The 25,878-nt window shown below is 49.2% G+C and overlaps 1 protein-coding gene across 1 annotated transcript in view; it reads left to right on the plus strand.

Moving 5' to 3' along the window:
• TNS1 (tensin 1) overlaps positions 1-25,878 on the plus strand; it is a 120,509-nt gene that overhangs the window by 48,539 nt on the left and 46,092 nt on the right. The window contains exon 14 of the mRNA XM_006891909.1: positions 20,075-21,646. Within this exon, the coding sequence (XP_006891971.1) occupies positions 20,075-21,646 (1,572 nt within the window). The remainder of the gene's footprint in view (positions 1-20,074; positions 21,647-25,878) is intronic.

Genomic DNA, 25,878 nt, shown 5'->3' on the forward strand with positions numbered 1-25,878 from the left:
TAGTGTCTTCTTTTGGTGATTTACAGCCTCGAGAACCTGCCTGTCCCCAAGACTTGGAATCAACCGTATGGCGCTGCATTAGTGCCTCCTTCACATGCTGTTCTTACTCTGTCTCTTCTCTTTATATTAACTCAGATTGCATAAGGATCTGTGCTATTCTGATATGGCCTCACGTTAACAGATAACATCTTCACATGTTCACAAAGTCAGATCACCAAGCAGGAGGATTATTGTTAGGGATTTTGAAGCCCTGTCTCACATATTTGGGACACGTTGCCAAGAGGGTCCAGGGCTTAGAGAAGGACTTAATGCTTGGAAGGGTGGAGGGTCAGGGCAGGAGAGGAAAACCCTGGATGAGATAGATTGACACAGTAACTGTGGCAGTGGGAGCAGATGCGTCAGAGGTGGTTAAGATTGGCTCAAAACAGGGCAAGGTTCAGAGCCATTGTTCATAGGGTTGCTATGAGCTGTGGTCGACTCGACGACGCACAACAGCAACAGAGCTTCCCTAGAGTTTGTCCCTAACTTGTGATGACTCATGAATGGCAGGATGCAGTACTGCCCAGCCCTGGATCAGCCCAGTGGTCAGTAGCGGCTTGGACTCTGCGATCCACAGGCTGGTCTTCAGAAGTAGATCACTGGGCTTTCTTGATAGTACGTCCTCGTCTGGAAGCTCTGCTGAAGCATGATCAGTAAGTATCCTGGCAAACACAGCCTCTGCTGACTGATGAACAGCATGTGAGAGCTGCTGGGAGGGGGAAATTTATAGTACTGAGCCACCAATGCTGGGGGTTAAGGTTTCAGGAGCTCTTCTTGGGGCGGGGGACGTGTTTCGGTCTATAACACTCTTCGAGACTTAAGCCTCCCCTCATTTACTTTCCTCTCCAAGTGAGGATGACTACTGAGATGAAGGCAATAAGGGTGGGAGGAGATGGGGGAGCCAAGCGGATATACCCAACCCTTCATCCAGCTTATACCTCTGCCTGGTAGTTGACAGTCCCCTTCTGGAGTAACCCTCCTGGCATCCAGGCCCTGGCTGCCTCTCAGGGTATTTGCTTCCGAGCCTGGCCCTGTCCCTTCCGTTCTTTGTTTGACTCACTTGGAGATGCCTGTGATTCTTGGGTGACAGAGCTTCCACTGTCCCTTCCGACCCCACCTCCATCAGTCACAGTGTCTTAACCCGGGCTGGCAGTGCGAAGGGCTTTCCTCAGGAAGCCAGAAGCCCTGGGTCAGGCCAGTTGTTCCCCAGCTCTAACCATGTGTATGATTTTGGGAAACTTCCTCTCCCTGAGTCTGACGGATGAACTCAGATGTGAATGGGTTGGGCCTGATGAACCCAGGACATCCTCTGGACTGACTATTCCATGAGTCTAGGAATTGGCTTGTACTGGTGTTTGAGTGCCACATCTAAAGTCTCAATCCTGGGCTTCTGAAGGCACCTTGAGGTCACTAGGCCTCTAGGTCATGTGTTTCTAGAGCCATCAAAACTTGCCTTCTTTCAAAAAAGCAAAAGACCCAAAAGTTGAGAGAACCACATTCTTTACTGTCTAATCACACATGAGCTTTTCGAATATCCATAGCTGTTTTATCCACCCCAAGTGGAAATAAACTTGAAGCCACCAAAACAAAACAAAACAAAACCCAAACTTACAAAAAACAAACTTGTCTTCTTTGTCAATGGAACCGAAGGAGTGCATAGATCGTTAGCTCTCCTGGAGAACATTGCAGCCTCACCGCCTTTCCCAGCTAAGTCAGGGCTTGCAGGAGCACCTTCCTTTATTAACTCACCACCTACAGAAAGACTTCTGTACCCCCATCTTCTAGAATATGTTTTAATGAAAAAAAAAAACCAAAGAAACAAAAAACAACACCCCAAGTCTTTATGATCATTATTTTAACAGATTTTAAATGTGATAAAACTGAGCATACACTTTTTTAAACTAACTAAATCTGTCTCCCCCTCTCCTTTATTCTGGGTCTCTGGGAAGTAAGCCCTTTCCCACTATGTGAAAAATTGGAAGTCTTGCCCATCTTTCTCCCTTCATCGCCTTTGGTGTTGAAGCGATTTCTTTATTTTTCACGTGTTTAAGTCATTGTATTTATTTATTTGAATTTCTCGACGTTTCTGTGTTAGTATAGTGAGTTGTTTTTAAGTAAATCGGAGTTGGTGCTGACAGCAGTTGGTTGAAGCCATTTCTTAAGGTGAGAATGGAAGTGGCCTTTTGGGACATGATGTTGACAGTAATCAATGTTGAGACAGTCATAATGTTATTAATTGAACATCACAGCCTCAGGTATTTGGTGCCATTTGATGAGACTCTTACATTGGTTGAACATCTGATGCCATGATTTTTGATCAATAGAAGGAAAACCAAATTGCGTGTCCAGAAGACGATTTCTGAGAGAGGCGATCACAGGGGAACCATTCACGGTGAGACTGAGTCGGAAGGGCGTGAATGAAGCCAGTGCTTGGTAGTTGTGGTATACACGGTGTACAAAGCTGCCTTGCTTGGAGAACCTTCTGCGTTCTGAGTGCTCTGCTGAGCTCTTTCTGCATGTTTTAGAAATGTCTTCACAATACCCTCTGTAATAGAACTATTTTTATTACAGATGAGGAAACGGAATCTCAGAGAGATTAATTAATTGGCCCAGGGCTGCATTACAGTTTTAAGTGGTAGTGTCTGGATTTTCAGAGCTTTGTCTGCTTGGCGACTCAGCAATGAATGACTGAGGGCTAAGGTATGACCTTTGACTGTAATAATCAAAAACCTGCTTTCCAGAATAGAAGTGGTTGCTGTTGTTAGGTGTCGTTGAGTCAAACATGACTCATAGCAACCCTGTGAACAGCTGATGAGAAACTATCCTAACCTATGCCATCATCACTATTTCTGACACCCTAGAGTCTGTTGCTACAGTCACTGTGTCAAGCCGTCTGGTTGAGGGTCTTCCTCTCTTTCACCAACTTCCACCTTTTCCAAGTGTTATGTCCCTCTCCAAGGAAGAGCCTCTTCTAGAAACATACCCAAAGTATCTGAGAGGAACCTTTACCATCCTTGCCTCCAGAGCACACTCTGGCCTTCTCTAAGACATACCTGTTTGTTCTCTTGGCCGTTCACGGACGGCTCAGGACTCTTCTCCAGCACCACAGCTCAAAGGCATCAATTCTTCATCTGTCATCCTTATTCATTGTCCAGCTCTCAGATGCATAGCAAGTGATTAAAAAGACCAGGGCCCGAATCATAGGCCTCTTTTACTCCTCCTAGCTATGAGAACTCACTTGAGTTGTTAAATTTCCTGATTGAGAGTGACAGACTCACTGGCAGAGATTGCTCCAGATAGTGAAGAGAAGCAGAGCGGGTGTGGTAGGTCCAAGGGAGTGTGCTGGACTGGATAATTGTTCATCCAGGGGGGGATTCAAGAGGTCACACACACCATGCTCTGTACCCAGAGGGCTCTCATGTGAGAGAGAGTTGACTTGTTCTATGGCTCTCAACGAGATGCATTGACAGTGACTGTAATATGAGACTCAAGCTTGTCAGAGATCACGAGAATGGGACAGGATAGAGCAGGGTTTCACTCTTGCTCATAGGCTCGCGATGAGTCAGAGTTGGCTCCATGGCATTTAACAACATTAACAACAATATGGCCCCAGTACACCAAAGCTGCTGCTGCTACCAAATCAATTACGAGTCAAGGTAACCTTTCGTCAGGAGAGAGAAGACTACCTCATCTGAAAGAGGCTGGTGGGTTCTAACTGCTGACCTTTTGATTAACAACCCATAAGGCTAGTAAGTAGAAAAGCAGGGAATGGGAGTATCTCTTCCTAAGTTGAGTTAAAATCTGCCTGTTAGAGCTACCAACTGGTGAAACGGGCAGTTTGGGAAGATGGTATTGTGTTGTGTGCTATAAATTCTTATTCCTAGAAACCTTGTAGGACAAAGTCCCATCTTAAAATCTTTACAGGAAAAATAGATCACTAGTTCTTCCAACTGGTGGGTTCGAATTACTGACCTTTTGGTTAACAACTGAACACTTAACCATTGTTTTACTACTGGAACTCCATGGGAGGATGGTAAGACTCTTATAACTGAAAGCAATTAAATACAACCAGGACCAGTTTTTGAATGTGAAAGTTTTTGCCTGAAAGGCAGTGAATAAGGAAGATAGAAAATGAGCTGATGCCTCTGAGTTGTGTTGGTGAAGAATACTGACTTGACCGTGGTCTGCCGAGGAGGACGCTGACCTGTCTCGGAAGAAATGTATCCAGAGTGCTCTTGGGAAGAAAAGATGCTGACTTCTCATAAATTCTGGGCGTATTAGCAGAGGAGGATGGATTCTGGAGAAAGACGACATGCTTGAGAAAGTAGAGGGTCAGTCATAGAAAGAAAGACCCTCAACCAGCCAGATTGACAGTGACTACGGAAGTGAGTGCAAGCGCAGAGCTTTCGAGGGCGGCACAGGATCTGGTGGGTTTCATCTTGTGGCGTGTAGGGTCTCTGTGACTTGGAGCCAACTTAGGAGCACCTGACAATAGCGGTGCTCATTCTCCCAAACTCAGCTGTCTGTCTTCTCAGGTGGAGAGGTGTAGGACTGTAAAGTCCAAGACCCCGCCCCTGACAATTTTACTCCATGGTTTTGGGGAGTGGTACCAGGGATCCATTGCTTTTACAAAATGACTCAGGTCCTTCTGGTTCAGCCTGTCTGTGAATGATAATGGATTGGGTTAGCATTTACCAGGACGTTCCATATGATGGAGTTTCCAAAATATGGGCTTTGGGTCAGGCTTCTGATAATAGCATATGATAAAATTTTAGATGTATTTATTTAAATGCATATTAGGACCAAAGTCTGTAACTTTCGCACCAAATCTATGGGATCATGGATATTGATGTTTAGAATGAGATAGTTAAGTTGAACTTATTTTTTAAACTTATAAAATAATATAGATAGTAATTAAATATGCAAATAAGCGTGATTTCTGTGTGCAAATAAAATCTAGGTCAACACTTTTTGTGGTTTGGGAGTTGGGGAAGGCAAGTGGTTGGTCTTTGTGACCTTTACAAGAATCTGGAGTTTATTGATTAATTCTAGAAGTCTCTTTGGAGGTGGGAGGCTGATTGCAAAGGTTTCTCCAGATTACAGTTTTACCACTTGCATTTTTTTCTGCTCTCTGGATCAGAGCCTGAGCTCAGCAAAGACCCCTTTCTTCTTTTGTATTGTTGAGAATGTACAAAGCAAAACATACACCAAGTCAATACTTTCTTCCTGTCCAATTCAGTGACATGATTACATTTTTTGAGTTATGCAGTCATTTTTACCTTTTCTGACTTGTTCCTCTCCCATTACTACAAACGCCCCCTAAGCTTCTCATCTAACCTTTTGAGTTGCTGTTGTCAGTTTGATCACATATAGCTACTTACTTTAGAGTGCAGTGCTCAAGGAAGACGTTCTTTATGCATGAAACCAAAGTATTACTTGGTTTAAAGAAGACCGTAGAACCTTTTCTTAATGGTTTCTCAGGGTCTTTGGCATAGCACTTGGGGCCTCCCACCTGTTCATACTGAATCAGTAATGGTGCAGTTAAGATAGGAGCTGAGGCTGACGCCCTAGGCTCCAGGTACCATTTTATTCTGCCCCTTGCTTTCTTCCCTTTTTTACCCTCAGAAAAAGCAGCCAGAGTGTGATGCTGGCAGTGAGGGGAGGATGAGGGATGAGGTGTCTGATTTCCTGGCACTCTGTAAAGAAGGAGAAGTAGGTGGCCTGTACCTGGCATCACTCTCTGTCCAGAGCCTGCAGTGCCAAATCTGGCCGTGGACGTGCCGGCCACAGGGTGGCATGACTGCAGCCCCTGGCAAGCCTGTTTCTTCAATAAGCAACTTTGGGGCTGCCAGCTGACTGGGTCCTATGCAAGGAGGAATGTTTTTGAAGGTCCACTTGGCCTGGCTGAAGACACCAGCCTGGTCATCTTCTGTCAGTCAACAGAGTGGGCTGAAAGATGCCATGGATATGCAAATAGGTCACAAACAACATGCAAATGAGGACTGGTATTTGGTGTCCTTTGATGGGTTAGTGACTATTTTTAGGATAGTCCCAAGGAAATTATGTGAATATGAGAGCAATCCTGGGCTGCTTCTGTGTTATTGTTGTTTGGTTTTCTTTTTAATACATTTTTACTTGATAGTAGTTTGCCTACAAAAGTTTGTATACATTGTGTTTCACACCATCCTTCATTCACATTGTGTTTCATGCAGTCATTCCCATACATTATATCTTATGAAATGAATCAACATTGAACTGTGCCCACCATTGCTCTGCCCTGACTGACTGGGATGCCTCCGAGCTGGGAGGTTGGAGATGAGGGTGGACCTTCAGGTTATTCTCTCTCATTCATTGTTTTCCCAGATGACAGCAAATTGAATACCAATAGCCAGTCAACTGGGGGTTATCTCAGGTGGCCTGCAGGTCAGTACCTTGGCCAGGAGCCTTACTGGTCTTCCCAGAGCTCCAACTCAGTGACGTGCGTTACACAGTGAATGACATGTTGCCTGGTCCTGTACTGTCGTCAGTTTGAACACATTATTGTGGTTTTGTGTCAGTTTTATTGAGGGTTTCTCTTGTTTTTGTTGGCAATGTTAGTCTTCAAAAAATTATCAAGGTTGCTGAGTTGAATTCCAGAGCTTTCCACTGAGCATATCTCTTTGGGTAGGGACAGACCCCCTCCCAGAAGTCTTCTTGGATAACACCCCAGTCTCTCTGTTCACATCCTTTGGCTCCCACGGGGCAGTTTTCCTGAATTGAATTTGGGAGTCCAGGGGCTTATGGGTATTCCCCCCCCTTTCCAAGCTAAGGAAGTGTCCTGATCCTAGACTCTGCCCATAGTGGTGGGAGGAGAGGGGAGGAGAGAGGGGGGAAAGATTTCCACCTTATTGTTCAACAGCTGGAAAATTGTTGTCATCTGTTCTGCCTTTCATTTGCTGAGAATGGAAAAAAATGTGGAAAAATTGGGGGGAAATAAATCCCAATACCTTCTTAGAAACTTTCTCCCTTTACTCTCTCGCCTTTGTATCCACTCCTCTGGTCCCAGCTCAGTCCTACTTTGCTCCCATGTTCTTTTCTGTCTCCTCTGGGCACTGTGGCTGAGCTGAGACTGGGCTGCACTGGTGTGTTGTTGGGGTAGGGTCTGCTGGCAGTGGGCTGGAACTGGAGCAGAGTTGGCGTTGTGCAGAGGCTGGCACTACCTTGGAGCTGGCCCTGGGCTTGGGCTGAGCTGGGACTGGGCTGAGGCTGGGCTGGGGCTGGACCGGGACTGAGCTGAGGTTGAGCTGGGACTGGGCTGGGACTGGGCTGGGACTGGGCTGGGGCTGAGCTGGGGCTGGCCTGGGACTGGGCTGGGGCTGAGCTGGGACTGGGCTGAGGCTGGGCTGGGGCTGAGCTGGGACTGGGCTGAGACTGGGCAGGGGCTGGACTGGAACTGGGTTGGGGCTGAGCTGGGACTGGGCTGAGGCTGGGCTGGAGCTGGACTGGGTCTGGGTTGGGGCTGAGCTGGGACTGGGCTGAGGCTGGGCTGGAGCTGGACTGGGTCTGGGCTGAGGTTGAGCTGAGGCTGGGTTGGGGCTGGGCTGGGCTGGGGCTGGGCTGTGGCTGGGCTGTGGCTGGGCTGGGACTGTGTTGGGGCAGGGATTGTGGACTAAACTGGGGCTGTCCGCTTCTTCTCCTTCTCGGCGTGGAGCACTTGGGAAGCCACTGTGATGTCATTCAAGAGCTGCATAACTACAGGATGATAAGTGAAGCCCTGGGGACCCAGCTGGCTGAAATTACAGACGGAGTTTTATCCCACTGCTTCCTCCAAGCGGAGTCAGGCAGAGAGAGCAGAGGAGGGTAGAGCAAGCAGAGGGAGCGAGGAAGGGGGAGTGGGTGTGTGTGTGTGTGTGTGTGAGTGTGAGGGGGTGTGTTCACGGGCAGGCAGGCGGCACTCGCTCCTCCCATCCCTGACAGTCCGACAGAGGCTGAGCAGGACACAGACAGCGCTGGGAGCTGCAGCCATGTAGGAATTATTTAAAACTTGAAGCACGAAGAACTGAGATCAGATTCGAGCAGACCTTGCCTAACTCTCTCCCCGTTCACAGGGTAAGTGTCTGGTTTTGTCCATGTGTGTCCTAGTCCTTGAATGCTTCTCCACTGGACCTGAAATGAAGGGGTGAGGGCTTGCCTGTGCTGGGGGCCGGGAAGGGCGGGTGCAGAGCAGGGGGAGCAGGCGGTGGCCTGTGTGTGTGGCTGACCTTGCCGTCTCCCTGGCCTAGAACATGAGAACCCCCCAGCTTCCGATCTGAGGGATGGGACCTTGTGTCTGAGTCAGTCTGACTGTCTGGGGGGTGTTGGTTCACTTTGGAGTGGACCGAGGGAGTGTGTGACAGAGACACAGTCAAGTACCCCTGTCCTGTAGCCTGACTTGGTGGCCCCTCCGTGCCCTTCTCGCCCCCCACCGGTCTCCTGCAGGCTCTCATTCATGTCCTCTCCTGATTCTGGCAGGGCCCTTGGCAACTGTCCTGTTCCCCTGGCCAGGGATCTCGCGTGCCCCGACAGGCGCCCTGGTCTGGCCGAGTAGGATTCGGGATTGTTGTGAGGTGGCGAGCTATTTTTACTGGCCTGGGGTGCCTGCCCTATCTGGTGTGGACAGGCCGCGGGCGGGCGACTGGGCAGGTGGGAGTGCCCTGCTCCGGTTATAGCCCTGAGGGTCGCCAAGGGCCCAGCCACAGTCCCAGCTCTTCCCGATGCCGACGACGTGGGCTGTCTTGTGACCCAGGGCAGGTCACTCACCTTCTGAGCCTGTGGTCCCAGGAGAATGAAACCAAGATCCCAATCAGATTTTCCGCTCCTGTTCTCCCACTAAGCAAGCATTAGTGTGAGTTGAGATCAGATGGTATCTGTGAGCAGTGGCGTGGTCCTTCCTGAGGCGGGCCTGGGGACACATCCATCAGTGTCACTTGCGTGGAAACCTATTTGTGATGTTGTTTTGAGTTCTTGTCAACAGCCTTAGTTGAAGAGGCCCTCCCTCCCCCACCAGGATCATTCAGCCATCTTCACCTTGAAGCCCCTTTGGGACAAAGCTCTGAACTCTGAGCTGGGGGGAGTCTGTTTTGAACTTCCTGAAAATGGGACCTTGGGTGGTCCCGTGAACTGCTGAACTTCAGTGCCCCCATCTGTAAAATGAAGGGTGCCAGGGACTAACTGGTGCTGTAGGGCACATCAGCACTGAAGATGCCATGGTTTTTTGAATACACTCTTGGTCCAGCTTACGTCCTCTCTCTAGGACCCTCAGAAAGCCTACCTGCCATGTGTCTGAGGGACTAGGGGCAGCGGGCAGAGGAGCATCCGGGGAGAAGGAGCTAGATTTCACCCCTTTGATTTGAATGTTACCTGTCTCCATCTTCGAGGCTCTCAGTGACCACAGTGGACATTCCCATTTTGGCTTCACTGGACAGTGGCTCTCATGCCGCCTGCCCGCGCCCCACCACCACCCCGGCCTTTAGGTCCTAATAGAAGGCGTAAGGTTGCCAAGAGGAGCCCCACTGATCACCATTCATAGGCCGTTCCTGGGCCTACAGAGGCCGGTTTGTGGCTGACACCACCGAGGTCCCTTATGCAGGAGACTGGGTCACCTGTGAAAAGGTTGTCTGTGGCCTTTAGAAGTCTCGTGTTGTCTGCCGTTCATGCTGAAGATGCACTAGGTTTCCTCTGATGAGGAGGCGAAATAGGAAGAAATATACATGTGATGTCATTTTGTCTAGACACCTCTGTCCCCTGCCCACGAGGGCCCGAGACCCAGCACACCCACGCACATTCATGCAGCATGAGTGGCCTTCATCCAGGGCAAACTGGAATCCCTTTTACTGCACCTACTGCCTGTGCTCCCCCCATCTCAGGCTTCTCCCTAAGTGGATCCCCTTCAGAGCTTGTGAACTTCTCAACCTCTAATTCTGGTCCTGAGAGCCTCTGAGGAAGGCTGTTCCCCTTTACAGAAGTTCCAGAGCTTAGTCCAGGCCGTGGCTAACAAAGGCTGCCTCAGTGTGTGACCGATGGGAATGGGTGGGAGGGCAGGGGTGGAGGCCGGGACAGGCCTGAGGCGTGGAACGAACCATGGCAGGTCCCTGCTGGCGATGACACCATGTCCTAGGAAGACCTCAGATCTCGTTTAAACCTTGATACTGAGGTTTTCTGTCACTCTCTTCATCCCCATGCGTTCCTGCATGCTCACCTTCCCTGTCAAGTGAAAATCCAATGGGATGCTGGGACTAGGCTGCGTCTCCCCGTCCTCCAGTTGGAATGTTCTCTTGTATGCTCTCAGTTTCTCTTGGGGTTTTATCATAAATGGTCAGGGCGATCCAAAATGAATTCCCAGAAGCAACACCCTAACCTGTAGTTAAGGCTGTGTTATCTTGAAATCCACAGATGACCTTCAGGGGTGTTGATTAATGCCCTAAATTTACGTGCAAAGTTTATATGGTTGTGCATTTTCTTATCCTGAAAAATGAGGATGGTGTTCATTAATGCCCTAAATTTATGTGCAAAGTTTATATGGTTGTGCATTCTTTTTTTTAACCCTGAAAAATGAGGGTTTTTATACTATATGCTAGTGGATGCTTGGTCTAAGAAAGTGGATAACTGTGGTCCTGTGAAATACCTGTGGAAAGTCACGTAGGTAGATATGGGCTCAGCCAATTTACAGGAGCTTCTCCTCTGCCCATTTGAGGTGCTGAGTATGGGGGGACACTCCATGATAATGATATTTTAGTCCCAGCATTCTACTACACTGCCTCTCTTTTCCCTTTCCTTTTGATAGAAGCTTAGAGTCCACCTTGAACCTCTGATTTGCCACCTTGGTGGCTGACAAGACTATATGAAGTTTTCTGAGTTGTTTACTATAAAGCTGCTAATATTTCTCCATCATTTAGTGTCTATCAGACAAAATACTTGCAGAAAGAGAGAGAGAGAGAAAGAGAGTGAGAGCGAGCGCAGAGCCTTCTCTCAAGGAGCTTTCAGCTTAGTGGAGAAGACAGTTATGACTATCCACTGTGTGGTCAGTGTCACAGAGTGATGGTGGGAACAGGGCACAGAGGGTACCTGGATATGGAGGACTGATAGGTCAAGGAGGCTTCCCAGAGAAATTAAAAATGAAGTGGAAGAAGTTGGCTAGGGAAGTGAGGGGTGGGACATGCGTGGTGGGGCAAGGAAGGATATTTCAGGTACAGGAACGATATGTGCCGAGACACAGGGTAGGAGAGAACATAAAAATAGTGGAGTAAGAATAGAGTGGAGGGTGTTTGGGGTTTTGAGGACAGTGCAAGTGAGACCTCGAGAAGCAGACCAGGGGCCTGATGATAAGAGGTGTCTAGCATGTTTGTGGGTTGGACTTCACCTTGTGGGCGATCAGAGCTGTTGACAACTGTAAAAAAAAAGGGGAGGGGGTGCTAGAAAGAGAATACAGAGTATCTGGGTACAGACCTGCCTCTAAGTACTTACATCCTAAAGCCTCTCACTCAGCAAAGCTGCAAGTAAGCATTTGAATCTTCATCTAACGGACTGGAGGCCAGGCTTGGAGAAGTTAAGTGGTTGATGGGAGCTGACGTGGCCATTAAGATGGGACCATTCTTTTGAGTGATGGGTGTGTCTGACTCCAGGGATGGGATGGGAGGGGGCTTTTCCCCTGTTTCCTTCCAGAATCTCATTGCTTGCAGCCTCCCTGCCTGTCCCCATCCTCTGGCTCTCACATGACATTGTTCTGAAAAAAGCTGTTTCTCTGATGGTTATGTATGGTCATTGAACAACATGATTAATCTTATTGATACCATCTGAAATATCTTAAAGTGACAAATGGGAGATAAATACATACGTATGTTTGTTGTTGTTTTTATGTGCTGTTGAGTCAGAACTAATTCATAGCTGATCCGCACAAGCTGTAAATAGGGCAAGAGGAAATTGCCCATCTTTCTCCCATGGAGCAGCTGATGGGTTTGAACTGCATGCCTTTGCCTTGGCAGCACAATCCCTTACCACTAGGCTACCAGAGCACCCTGTATTTTAAACATATTATGTATATAAAATTCCCTTTCCCTACTTAGGTGCTCTTGACTCAAGTTAAACCCACAGAGATCAAATGAGACAGAATTGAGACTGTAATCAGGACAGAAGGGGAGCTCTGGGGATCTGGTCTATTGGGAATTGCAGGCCACATCTCTCGGTGGTTCGAATCTACCAGTGGCATCACAGGACAGAGTTAAGCAGTCTCGTTCCTTGTGATTTACAGCATGTGAAGATACACTGGAGTGTCAGCAATGAGTCAGTTCCGACTTGACGGCCGTAAGCGAGCTGTGTCATCTTAGTGGAAGCCAGGTCTTTGTTTCTCTGCACATCCTTGAGCTGAGTTCCAGCCACCTTTGGTAGCTACGTTCTTACCCCTGGTGCTGCCAGGGCTCCTTAGTAACTGTGTAAATTCATGCTTTAAAAAATCAATAAATTTTATATATATTTTATATATACATATTTTATTTTTGTATATAATATAAAATGTATATATATTATATAAAATGTATATATATTATATATATATATATAGAGAGAGAGAGAGTCTTAATTTATATTTAGGGAAATAATTATAAGACAAACAAGCCCCCCTAAAACTGTTGCCCTGAAATAACCCCAGCCTGAACCTCAGGCTCAGCCCCTGGCCTCATCCGTGCCTCCATGGCTGGAGTAGAGTTGGTGGCTAAAGTTGTATCCTGTCCGGAGCTTGCTCTCCTGGCTGCCTATCGGCCAAGACTCTGTTCTTGTCTAGCTTACCTGCCTCCCCCTATTCCCATTGGCTTCCAGTTGCTGCCCCCCACCCCCACACTCAAGGAGTTCACCTTCCCTCTCACCTGCTAGGGTCCCAGTCTGCCTCCAGACTATGTCCAGGATGGGCAGGGTGCCTCCTCCTATTGGTACCCATTGATCATTGGTCGTTGATGCTCCGGGTAATGTATTTTAAATGAATTGCTGCTCTGCCGGACATGGACCCAGAGGGCTTTTTATCATGAAGGGCCCCATTTTGAAAACCTTAATAAATCATTCGCTGTTTAAACCAGGTCCGCTGTACGGTCAGAAGGGTGCTGTCCTCACCGAATTCTCTCCAAAGCAGGGATGCCTTCCTCTCTTGCACTTGGTCAGGCTGCGACTGGGTATTCTTCAAGGTTGGACCATCTGTCCTGACATCTAAATAAGCAGAATGGTCTCATGTCATATCAGTGGGAGAGACCTTAATCTTTAATTAAAGTCCAGAGTCCTGATTGTCAGGGTCAGGGCCTCTCAAGATGTTACCCTTCCCTGTGTGGAAAGCTAGTTCGAATGTCTGTCTTGATCCTGCCCCAGCCCAGTCACCTCTGACTCAGGGAAACGCTGATCTCATCATGTACAATAGAAGCAGTGCACCACCTTCAATGATTATTGGGATTCTCAAGTTCATTGTGGCAGCCACTGTGAATTTTGAGGGCCTTCCAGCCTATGGGAAACACTGTCAAGGGTAGTGTTCATCTCTGTCCTATTCGGCTTTCACGGACTAATTTTTGGAAGTAGCTCACCAGATCCTCCTTCCTACTCTATATTAGTCTAGAAATTCCACTGGAATGTGTTCAGCATAGGTGGCCTGCTGGTATCTGATACACAGGTGATATCCCCCTGATACTTGATACACCAGTGATATCCCACTGGAATCTGATATACTGGTGATGGAGCAACACCCTAGCCACCACAGTATGACAAATTGACAGGCTGGTGGCAAATCTTAAGGCTTTGGTCCTGGAATCTACTTTTTCCGCAGTTCCCCAGAGGAAGAGATTCTTGTGAGCATCACAAATAGAAAAGACCTGCCCTGAAACCGTAGAACTTAGCATCTGTGTTTACTCCGCGTGCCCTTTGTCGTGTCTGTCAGATGGATGCCTCTCCTTTCCTGCCTCCTGGCCTGCCGTGTGCTTGTAGCACCGTGCGCACCTCCGCACGACTTCCTCACAGGGAGCCTCGGGGAATGGGTCGGCCTCCAAGTCAGCTGGGGATTTTCCTCAGCTCCTTCCAAAAGCATTACTGCACATCTGGATGACGGCCACCGTGGAATAAGGGCCCCTTGGTGCAGTCAAGCTGAGTGTGGAGGGTGGAGTCTGGGTCTTGGAGCAGCTGTTAAGAAGAGCAAGATGTTCCTGGACAAAGCAAGAAGAACCTTGAAGATACTGTGGCTTTCTCAGCTTCCCCGGATAAATGGGCAGAGAGCTGGGTTGGTTTTTTTGCAGGGACAGGGAGATGACCCCTAACTAAGCCGTTCAGGCTCGCATGGTCTTAGGTCCGATGACCCCTTAACTAAACCGCTCAGGCTTGCATGGTCTTGGGTCCTGGGCATTCTCCACTGTGGACTACCTGGAGCTTTCAGTTCATCCTTCCAGTCCAGTGTCAGCGCATGTCAACACCCACAGTTCCCAACCAGACAGATTCCTCCCTCTGTGCTCTCCCATTGGGTGGCCAAGTCTCTCTCTTCTGAGATGGTTTTACCTAGAATGGCCGATCCAGTTTGGATGTGGTGACCTTTCATCTCAAGAGCCTTAATGCTGTCTTCCTCTGTTCCCTTAAGTCTCTCCTCTCTTCCGCCTCTTTACTCTGCATGCCTCTCTCTTTTATCCTTCCTGCCTTAATAGATTCAAAACCAGCATCGTGTTCCGGCTTCTTGTGGTCCCGGTAAACAGCTCTTAAAGTGGCTGTGGTGGCAGGGAGGGGTGGATAGTAAGAGTGTGTGTCGGTGTGTGAGGGATAGCAGTGGGTGCTCACCTTCCATCTCAGGTGTGGGGGGCAGTCACATCCATACCCCGGGATTTCGGCAGAGCTCTCCTGGGGGGATGGACTGGTCAGGGCACCCCCAGATGCTGTGAACGGGAAGATCCCTTGGGGAGGATGCCAGACACAGGGAATGGTGCAGCCTTTGCTGCTAGCACTGGGCTGCCTGATATACAGCACCAGCCTCTTCTTTGAGGACGGCAGTATTAGTTTCTTTTTGCATCTGATAAATAACATTTCATTAAGCAGGTCACACCTCTTTGATTTTCTTACTAGATTTTTTGTGTCTGTGTGGTTATTGTTCCAGCTGCTACCGCAAACAGTAGCCCACATAAGGGTGAATTATATGACAGAACACAGTTAATATTGACATTTTCAAAATCAATGAGGAGTGGGACCATCTCAGAAAGGGCAAGGGAGGGCCCACGTCTCAGGTTTCAGTCATCTGTGCGATTCTTCCTTCTGCTTCAGGGGTAAAGAGCTTTGGTGGCACAGGGGTTAAGCACTCTGATGCTAACAGAAAGGTGGGTGGTTCAGATCCACCAGCTGCCCTTTGGGAGGAAGGCAAGGCCGTCTGCTCCTGTGACCATTATAATTCAGTCTAACTGGATGGTTCCACACTGTCCTCTCTGTGTGATTTGAATGAGTCGGTGGCCGTGAAGCTTTCAGGCTTTGGGATGTGTTCTTAACTCACTCATGCACCAAGTAGCCACATCTCTTGTTTGAACCACTAGTGAGATGCTGGGTGGATCTGTTTTCTCTTGGAAGGAAAGAATATTCGCGTATTTGTTTCTCACTGCCTTCCATATCTGAGTACAGTTGGAACAACAAATTGACACTCCACGCCTTGTTAACTGCTCCCTCCTGGCTCAGACTATGTGAGCACAGACTTGAGGGATGAGGAGTGTGGGGGGCTGGAGGAGACCACAGGCCTGAGTGGAACACCCAAGCACTTCTTAATGTCACCTGCAGAGGAGGCCCAGGGCCTGGGACCAAGGTATGAGAGGCTCCTGTCTTCACCACTTCCCCTCCTGGAAGTGTCAAGCTTGGCTTTATTATGATTTTTTTGCATGATGCGTCTGGGAGAAGGAGCTTAGTTTTGGGGGAAACACAATATAAGGGGATCCACTCTCTTCCGTAACTTTCTTTACCCTTGAAATAAGACTACCCTTTTTGGAAGGCCTTCCTGTAGCTTGAACCCCTGGGGCACGATCCCAGGTGGGGAGAGGCAGCCCTGGAAAATACCTTGGTGGCCTCCGGGGGCCCCTTCACAAGGGAGCAGGTCCTTGGAGATCAGAATGTATTTCAGCCCAGAAGCTCCAGTCTTTTCTAGTTCAGACCAGTCCCCTTGCCTGCGAGCCCTGGGCTGCGGAGACACTGACCCAGTGTCATTTTGGACAAGTTGCTGGCAGGGAGCCCAAAACGGGGGGTGGGGGTGGGCAGGGGGGGACTGAGGGCAGAGAGATGGTTCTGGGAGAGATGCAGCCCCACGGTGTGTGAGGAGGGGCAGACGAGCCTCCCCAGCAGCTCTCTGTGACGTCACGTGGTTGGCCTGCGGTTTGCGTGTGTGTGTTGATCAGGATGTTCATGTTTTGTGGTCGTCTGATCCCTTGTTTCTGGCCCTCGGCTGCTGTCTGAGGGTCTATTTTTGGAGGCTGGCACCTCTGGCCTGAGGCTCGATTTTGGGGCATGGTCGGAGCATTTGTAGTATGTGGCTTTTAATGTATTTTTTTTATATATTCTGCCTTTTATGTGTTTTATCTCTGTGTGTGCGTGTGTGTGCGTGTGTGTGTGTGAGAGAGAGAGAGAGTGATACGAGGCAGTGTAGTGGATTAACAATTACCTTCTAGACAAATGAGTTCTAATTTTAAATCCCTGCTTTACCAGGCTCCATATTGATGCAGATAAATGAGTTCATGTTTCAGAGCCTTAGTTTCTCTGTTTAAGCTAGAAACACAATACTGCTTGTCTTGTAGGGTGGAAGTGTGCATGGCTGAAGTGCTTACATGGATTGACACAGAGACCGCAGTAAAGGGCTTGAGCATGATGGAGATCATGAGGACGGCATGAGTGAGGGCAAAGTGCTGGTCTGTTGTTCACAGGGTCACTGTGGGTCACAGTTGACCTGATGGTACCTAACAACGACTTAGTGCTTAGCAAGGTGTTTGGCCTGACATAGGTGAATAGGTGGTGGCTGCCATTCTTGGTGTTTGTGTACACACACACATACATACACACACACACACACAAATGACTCCAGTCATGGTTCTGGGTGCTGTGTGGACACCTCTCTGGTATGCACTGTCAGTGCACATGGCTGTTTCTGATCCCGATAGCTTCTGGTTTCTGTGTGTGTATCCTTGTGTCTGGGTTTCTAGGGGGGTGGGTGGGAACTGCCTGGTCTTTGCACTGGAGTTTGTACCATGTTTGGGAAGGGGCTTTCTTTTCCTGCCACCTGGGGCCTGGATTGGGGTGAGGACAGGGGAGGCACGTATGCGTGTGGGTTATAACCATGCGTGCGCGCGCGCACGTGTGTGTGTGTGTGTGTGTGTGTGTGTGTGTGTGTGTGTGTGATCCCCAGGCTGGGCGGCTGACTGTATGGGTGTGAAATCACCAAGTTCCTCTGGGCAGGGGACGTTCTTAGTTCCTGAGTCAGCCCTTTGGCTGTGAGCCACCCAGCGCTCACTTTTTCCTTTCAGAGAAAGTATTGCTTGTGGGGTCTCCAGAAGCTGTCTTCAGACAAAAGGACATTGGGGACACTTCTCTCTGATGGAAACCTCTACTTTTCTTGGTCCCCAAGATGCACCCCTTCTGATCCTCAACTCCAACACCCCTGTGATGCCAGCATTCAAAGAATGTGTCGTCTTCCCAGATCTGCTGGCTTTGTGGACCAGCCTTGGCCAGGACCTCCGAGACCTTGTCTGTCTCAGAACAAGAACACCCAGGAAGCTCACACTGCCAACCTGCCAGCCTGCTTGGCCTTGACCACTGTTCTCTCTCCTGAGGCTTCAGCTGGGTGGGCCAGGCTTGCTCATATTAGAGAGAGGCAGGAGGGGAGTGGGCAGGGCTGAGAGAGGACTCCAAAAAGACCTCTGGAAAAGTAGCAGTGGGTGGGATGGATGGCATTTTATGTCTGAACGGTTTTAGAAAATTCCTCTTGTGGAGCAAGAAGCAAATTCAGCTGAGGAGAGGTGGAGGGCAGATTGTTTTAGAGCCTCTGCCCTGCCTTCGACCCACCACCCCCAGGCATGGTGAGCCCCCCCCTGCACCCCTACTGCCTTGCTAGGCTCTTCTCCAGCCTCCCCGTCACGGAGTAGAGAATTGTGTCCCATCGCCTGTGGGAACTCAAGGCTGTGGCTGCCTCTCCTGTTTTTCCTTTTAGCTCTGGAGGGAATTCCATTGAAGAGCAGGGCTGAAAAGGAAGCTTTCTGGTCAGACAGCCATCCTCCAGGAATTCTTGATAAGGACCATGGCGATGGCATGGCTCCCAGCTACCACTCGGCTCATTTCACTTGCCGCTTTGCATATAGAATGTTGGCATTTCCAATCGGTTGGACCTCCTTTGATGAGGGTGGTGGTGGTTCATGGACAGAATTCTTGCCTCCCGTGCAAGGAGATCGGAGTTAGATTCCAGCCAGTGTACTTCATGTGTAGCTCCTACTGTTTATAATGTTTTCCTTCAAGCAGCATTCATGGCTTCTCTTTTCCCAAGACTTATCTATGTGTTTGGGTTTTTATAATTTAAAAATTTTTTTATTATGCTTTGCGCTATCCTGTTAAAATGTCTTTACACAATGACTCTTCATTATGGAATCTGCATAGGTTGTTTGGGGGTTTTTTATTATTTGTTTGGGCTTTTTCTTTTTTCCCCCCTTGTTGTGTACTGTTGAATCGGATCCGACTGGCACAGGAGCAGATTGCCCCTCCTTCTCCAGCGGAGCATGTAGTGGATTTGAACTGCGTGCCTTTAGGATTGCAGTGCAGCTTCTTGCCACACCAGAACTCCCTTGTCTATTTGGTTTTGGTTTTTTAAAAAATATAGAACATTTCATGAATCTGTGTGTCATCCTTATACAGGGACCATGCTAATCTTGTCTGTTGTTGTTATATGTGTTAGTTGCCTGTGACTCATAGTGAACTCTGTGTACAACAACCCTAAACCCTGCTCTATCCTGTGCCAATCTTATTGTCTCTGACACACTTACCCCCATTATCCCAGTCACTGAATCAATCCATTTCATCCTGGGTCTTCCTTTCCTGTGCTGTCCCTCCACCCTTCCAAGCACGATGTCCCTCTCCAAGGCCTGGTCCCTCCATGCAACATGTCCAAAGTATGTCAGACGAAGCTTCAGAATCCTTGTCTCCAAGGAGCAGCCTGGTCTCACCCTGTCTAGGACGAACCTGTTTGTCCTCTCAGCAGTTCATGACATTGTTCCAGTTTTAGTCTAAGTGCTGCCAAAGCGAGCACTCTGTTTGTTCTTTTGGCAGTTCATTGCTCTTCTCCAACACTACAACTTGCAGGTAGAGAATGAATGCAAGACAGGAGGACCCTCAACCAGATGGATTGACCCCGTGGCTGCTGTATTGGGCTCCAGTATGTCCGAAATAATAAGGATGGCCTAGGATTGGACAGGTCCAGAGCTATTGTTCATAGGGCCATACTCAACTCGAGGGCACCACCAACACTGCCCTGTCAGTGGAGGCTTGTGTGTTACTGTGATGCCGAAGAGGTTTTTGTGGCGCTTCCTGACGGGGCTAGGAAGAAAGGCCTGGTGATCCAGTTTTGAAAACAAACCACTGAAACCCTCTGGGTCATGGCAGTGTGTCTACGATCAAACCTGGGGATGGTATAGGACTGGCCAGAATTTCACTCCATTGAGCATGAGGTCATGAATTTGGGGCTGACTTGAATGGGTACTAACAACAGCAGTGCAAGTATTACTCCCATTGTACAGCTAAGGAAGCCGAGGCCCAGAGAGTAACTTATGGCTCTGTGGTTAGGTGGACAGTAAAATGCCAGCATAGGCTGTGCACTTGGACACCTGCATGGCCATGACTGAGAGTCTCTGGGGTGGGAATCCTTTTGTCTTTCTCTTTCCCTACTCTCAGGATATTGAGGTAAAAAGTTTTAAGGCCCAGGGAATGGCAGCTTTAGCTCCTTCCTTGAGAGACCAGGAGATGCTCCTGCCCCACTGACCTCTTCTGTCTGCTCTCTCCCTTGCAGAGGTGGTGGGACACACGCAGGGGCCGCTGGACGGAAGTCTCTATGCCAAGGTGAAGAAGAAGGACTCCTTGCACGGCAGCACCGGGGCGGTCAACACCGCGCGGCCCACCCTCTCGGCCACCCCAAACCACGTGGAGCACACGCTGTCCGTGAGCAGCGACTCGGGCAACTCCACAGCTTCCACCAAGACTGACAAGACCGATGAGCCCGCCCCGGGCCCCTCCGGAGCCCCCGCGTCTCTGAGTCCCGAGGAGAAGCAAGAGCTGGATCGCCTGCTCAGCGGCTTTGGTTTAGAGCGAGAGAAGCGAGGCCCCATGTACCACGCCCAGCACCTCAGGTCCCACCAGGCGGGGGGCCCGGCCGTGTCCTCCACTGGCCGCCACGTCGTCCCAGCCCAGGTGCACGTCAATGGCGGGGCCTTGGCACCTGAGCGAGAGACAGACATCTTGGATGATGAACTGCCCAACCAGGATGGACACAGTGTGGGCAGCATGGGCACTCTGTCCTCCCTGGATGGGGTCACCAACACCAGTGAGGGAGGCTACCCGGAGGTCCTGTCCCCACTGACCAATGGTCTAGACAAGTCCTACCCAGTGGAGCCCATGGTCAATGGCGGGGCCTACCACTATGAGTCAGCTAGCCGGGCAGGCCCTGCCCATGCTGCCCACCCAGCCCCCATAAGGCCCTCCTACTCTGCACAAGACAGCTTAGCTGGGTACCAGCGAGAGGGACCCCACCCATCCTGGGCACAGCCAGTGGCCGCCTCCCACTACGGCCATGACCCCAGCAGTATGTTTCGCTCACAGTCCTTTCCGGAAACTGAATGCCAGCTCCCCCCAGCTCCGGCCCGCAGTGGAAGCAGCCGGGAGGCCGTGCAGAGGGGGCTAAATTCATGGCAGCAGCAGCAGCAACAGCAGCCTCGTCCCCCTCCCCGCCAACAGGAAAGGGCCCATTTGGAGAGTCTAGGGCCCAGCAAACCCAGCCCTCAGCTGCTGGCAGAGACCCCCACCCCTGGTCTCCCCGAGTTCCCGAGGGCAGCCTCCCGCCAGGAGATTGAGCAGTCCATCGAGGCCCTCAACATGCTGATGCTGGACCTGGAGCCAGCCTCAGCCGCTACCCCTCTGCACAAGTCCCAGAGCGTCCCAGGGGCCTGGCCAGGGGCCTCCCCACTCTCCTCTCAGCCCTTCTCTGGATCCTCCTGCCAGTCCCAGCCACTGACTCAGTCTAGATCTGGCTACATCCCTAGTGGGCATTCCTTGGGAACCGCTGAGCTGGGCCCACGGGCCTCCTTGGAGTCCGTCCCGCCTGGCAGGTCTTATTCACCTTACGATTATCAGCCATGTCCGGCTGGGCCTAACCAGAGTTTCCGTCCGAAGAGCCCAGCCGCCTCCTCTTCGCCTGCCATTCTTCCGAACACCCATGCCCTTCCCGGGCCTCAGCAGCCGCCGACCTCTCTTCCTGGCCTCACAGTGCAGCCTCAGCTTCCACTGAAAGAGGTGACTTCAGACCCATCCCGGACTCCAGAGGAAGAGCCTTTGAACCTGGAAGGGCTGGTGGCCCACCGGGTAGCAGGTAAGAGCCTCAGGGACCTTTGACCCTGACTATCCCCCCTCTTTAATTCCCCCCCGGCCTGCTCCTACTTTCTTTGGTCTCAGCTAGTCTTGCTGGAGGGTGGGGTACAGACACCACTACTGTCCCCTGATTGGTGCTTCTTGGACTTGAACGGGGACTGCCAGGTGACCTGAGCTGGCCTTGCCTCGCTGCGTTCATGCTTGCAAGGCACCAGAGCAGGCAATGAGAATCAGACTTACAGTCTAGTGAGAGGACAGATTCACAGACAGATAATCCTACAAGAGCACAGTGTGTGCTGTGGGGGAGGGCAAGGAAAAGCCCAGAGCCTGGGGGAGTCAAGACCTACCCCCTCAGGCAGTCAGGGAAAGCTTCCTGGAGGTGGTGACTTTGGGGCCAGAGTGTAGCTGTAGATGTTCTAGGCAGAGAGGAGACTTTCTGTGACTGCCTGGAGTGTACCATCCTCACACTTGAGTTCATAGGGAATGAGTAGGAAGGCCTGACGGACATCTTCACAGATACTCTTTCCCTCCTGAGCCTTCCTAAGGCTGCTGAAGCTGGAGAGGGTGTTCTTTGTTCCAGTGCCCCCCTCCAGGGGTCTTTCAGAACATTTTTTGAATTAAAAAAAAAATAAAAAATCACCCTTCTTTTGAGGACAAAATCACCCTTCTCAGTCAGATTTCTCCTAGCCTTCACTGTGGGTCAAGCCTGTGTGAGAAGCAAAGCTCCATTTTCTTATCAGAGGATGGATATGTCTCCCTGGAGAGAGAGGAGAGTGGTGGGCTTATTGGAGAGGTAAAGGCAAAGAAGACTCCTGTACGACGAAGCGTCCAGTCCCACGTTGGGCAGGACAGCTGAGGTCTCCCTTTCCTACTAGCCCAAGCTCATGACCATTCCATGATGCAGCCAGAAATTGCTTAGGTGACATTGTGGGTTGATTTTGCTGTGGAGGTAGAATGAGGCAGGGGTGGAACCTGAGAGTACGGGCCTAGGTGGGTCTTGTGCCACCCCTCTGCTCAGGGAGAAGGGGAGTAGAGCAGCTGGCCTGTTCTCCACCCCTTTTCCTAAATTTAGGGAATTGAAAGGAAGTTGAATCACAGGCCAGCTGCTGGGATAGGAGACGCCCTCCCTGGGGATGAGAAGTGGGCTTGGGGAAGCAGCTGAGGGTGCAGGCCAGCTGGCTCTTGGGTTGGATCCAGGTCCTGGGTGCAGGGCAGGGATGCCCTCTGCCTGTGCTTCAGAGCAGAACGCCCAGCTCCAGTCCCCACTGTGCCAGGTGTGGTGACCAGAGAGCTTAGAGAATGCAGGGACCTGTCCTGGAGCTCCAGTCTCCCAGTCCACCCTGGACTTCTGCACTGTGCTCAAGGTTCAGGGAGTAGGAGGCCTTCCTGCCCACATTCACATTTCTTTTTCTTCTAAATGTTGGCATTGTTAGAGATTTATCAAGACCTAGGCCAGCCATTTCCTTTAGGACATCCTGTCCAGTCTCTCCTTCAAGGCAGCGTGGACTTTCCTCTACTTCAGTGTAACCTCAGAGGCCCTTGAAGGCTCTTCTCAGTGATACCTGTGACCCCAGACTTTGCCTGGAGTCAGGGTTCATCTCTAGAAGGTTACCTGGTCAGGGGGGAGAGAATAGCAAATAATCAGTTTTTTACCCCCAAATACCTAGTGAGCACCAGAGAAGGCTAAGCTCCTCTTGGTCTGGGATTGAGCATTTGGCTGGAGGAAGGGAACTGCACTGAGTTAAAAGTTTCTCTGAAGTCTGTGGAGCTTTTCACAAGGAAGGTCTGATTCCATCTCCAGGAAATCAGAGGACTTGTACAGTTAGGTAGAAAGGAAAGACTGGATTCTATGGAGATGATGGTTCTAGGTTCACATTGGTAGCCATCACCTGTACAGTATGTGCAGGGACCTCATAGGATGATTACATGAATATAGTGAGAAGAGTCCTGCTGGGCATAGCACAAGGTGGTGAAAGTCTCAGGGCCGTCAACCTCCTTACCTCTCACTATCCCCGTACCACTGTCTGTCTCTAATCTAGGGACACAGGCTGCGCAACAAGAGCTTTGTTTAACTCTCCTCTCTCTGTCAGAGGCACATGGCTGGATGGAACTGGAATGGGAGTACCTTAGCCCTTGGTGTACTTGACCCAACTCATACTGCCTTGAAGAGAAGATGACTTAATATTTGTAAATTTTCAGAGCCAGTCGTGAAACTATGGATAACTTTAAGTTGATCACAGTAGTAGCATTTACACCACAGCAGTTGGCAGTTCATCTGCTGGAGGGCTGGTCTACTGTTACCTTTACCTGAAGATCAAAACATAGGATGAGTTGCCATATAACGTTAGCATGGTATGCTCCATGGAGTGGTCCCAAAGAGGCGGCTGATTCATTCCTTATCCCATATCTGGATGTCTGAGCTTTTTTCAATTTTTCTTTTTTTAAAATTAATTTTAATGAACATTTACAGAGATTTTTAATTTCCATTCATTCATTGTTGCCTTTTTCTCCCTGTGTCTGAGCTTTTGACCCTCCTGAATTCACATTTAACAGTGATCCTTCCCTCTTATTTATTGTTTTTGAAGGAAGATAGTGAGGCTACCCATAACTTCCTGGGGGTTTAGTTCATTTCTTAATATTTTACAGAGCCATGGTGTGAGGAATAAAGAGGAGGTGGGCAGGATTCAGGAGACGTCTTTTTTAGAAGCAAGATGGATTTCTTTCCCTCTCCCAGAGTCTTTCCTTGGAGCTCGTCCAAAGCTTGCTTAAGAGGAAACCATAATCCTAATGGACCTTGGAAGACTGTCCACCTGGTAGTGAATCTCTCCTCAGCTTTATCTTTCCTGCCAGCTTCCAAGGTCTTGACCATCAACTTCCATATCCTCTAGCCTCTTAGGCCTTGGAGGCCAAGTATTCACAGCCAGTAAGAATTGGCACACAGTGTCGTCATTCCCCATCCCTTCTGGCCACCACCTCTTCTGCTGTGAATGACTCAGTAAAGAGAAGGGAGGAGCTGTATAGAGGTGACATTGTATTTTGTGCCCACGGGCTACAAAGTTGCCACTTCAGTTAATGCTCTGTCATCAACAGACTTTCTTACACCTCCAGTCCCAAAATGCAGTCCCAAGTTCTGAGGATCCAGCCTTTTAGGGGGTCTGCAGTGGTTTATCCAGGTAAAGGGACAGAAATAGAATAGACAGGGCAACAGCCTGAGAGCCAGTGAGGGTAGACTCCAGCACCATCTTTTGATTATTTCTACATGCTGTTTCAAGAAGCTGTTTAATAAGCTTCAGGATGAGTAATCCTGGGAAGACAGACTCAAGGGAGGACCTTTTTATGGTCAAGAATTTGATCTGATTTCTCCTGGCTTTTTTCTTAGATCTTTTCCACCTTGGCTGCCCTCCACATCTCACTATTATTCATTCTGCTTTGACCCAACCACCCGTTAAATCTTATTTCACATTAGAACTCATAGAAAGTAGGGACAGTTTTTGTTTTAGCTTGATTAAGGGATTATAAACCTATAACACAGCATATTTTCTTGAAGACATTAGAAGAATTTCCATTGCAGTCAGGGATAAGATAAAGTCAGTTAACACCTCTGGTACTGAGCAATATATTGACTGGCCTAGTAAATGCAATAAGACAAGAGAAAAAAGTAAGAGAGTTGGTGAGTCCAATCAAATTACCAGATGTTCTTGATTATGTGTCTAGACTGATCTCTGGTGTCTTCAGAGGTCAAGATTTCAGTGAATACTGGAAATCAGAGATGGCTGTTATCTTTAAGGAGTTTGGTAGAAAAAGGAAGAGAATATAGTACTCCCATATAGAATATAGTACTTCCATATAGAATATAGTACTTCCATATAGAATATAGTACTTCCATATAGAATATAGTACTTCCATATAGAATATGGAAGCAGGAGTGGCATCCACTTCCTAAATAACATGCCTCTGGAAACTATGAACTTTGAGAAATGACGATAGTTGAAGAAAGGCTTCAGGTCTTTTGTTCATAGGGTTGCTATGAGCCATGCTTGACTCGACGGTAATAGACAACAACAACACAATACTAAAATGAAGCCATTTGTAATAAGAGAAGTACAGAGAAAGTTCTAGGCATGAAGAGAAGTAGGATAGTGGTCTCTTAGAGAGCCTGAAGAGATTCTGTGTTGAGTGTGAGTTTTCAGCTGAGTCTTGCACTGTGTGGGCCACATACTGAAAATAGTGAAG

Source organism: Elephantulus edwardii, unplaced genomic scaffold, assembly GCF_000299155.1.
Source record: "Elephantulus edwardii isolate Elephantulus edwardi_28Jun2011 unplaced genomic scaffold, EleEdw1.0 scaffold00106, whole genome shotgun sequence".
Classification (NCBI taxonomy): Eukaryota; Metazoa; Chordata; class Mammalia; order Macroscelidea; family Macroscelididae; genus Elephantulus; species Elephantulus edwardii.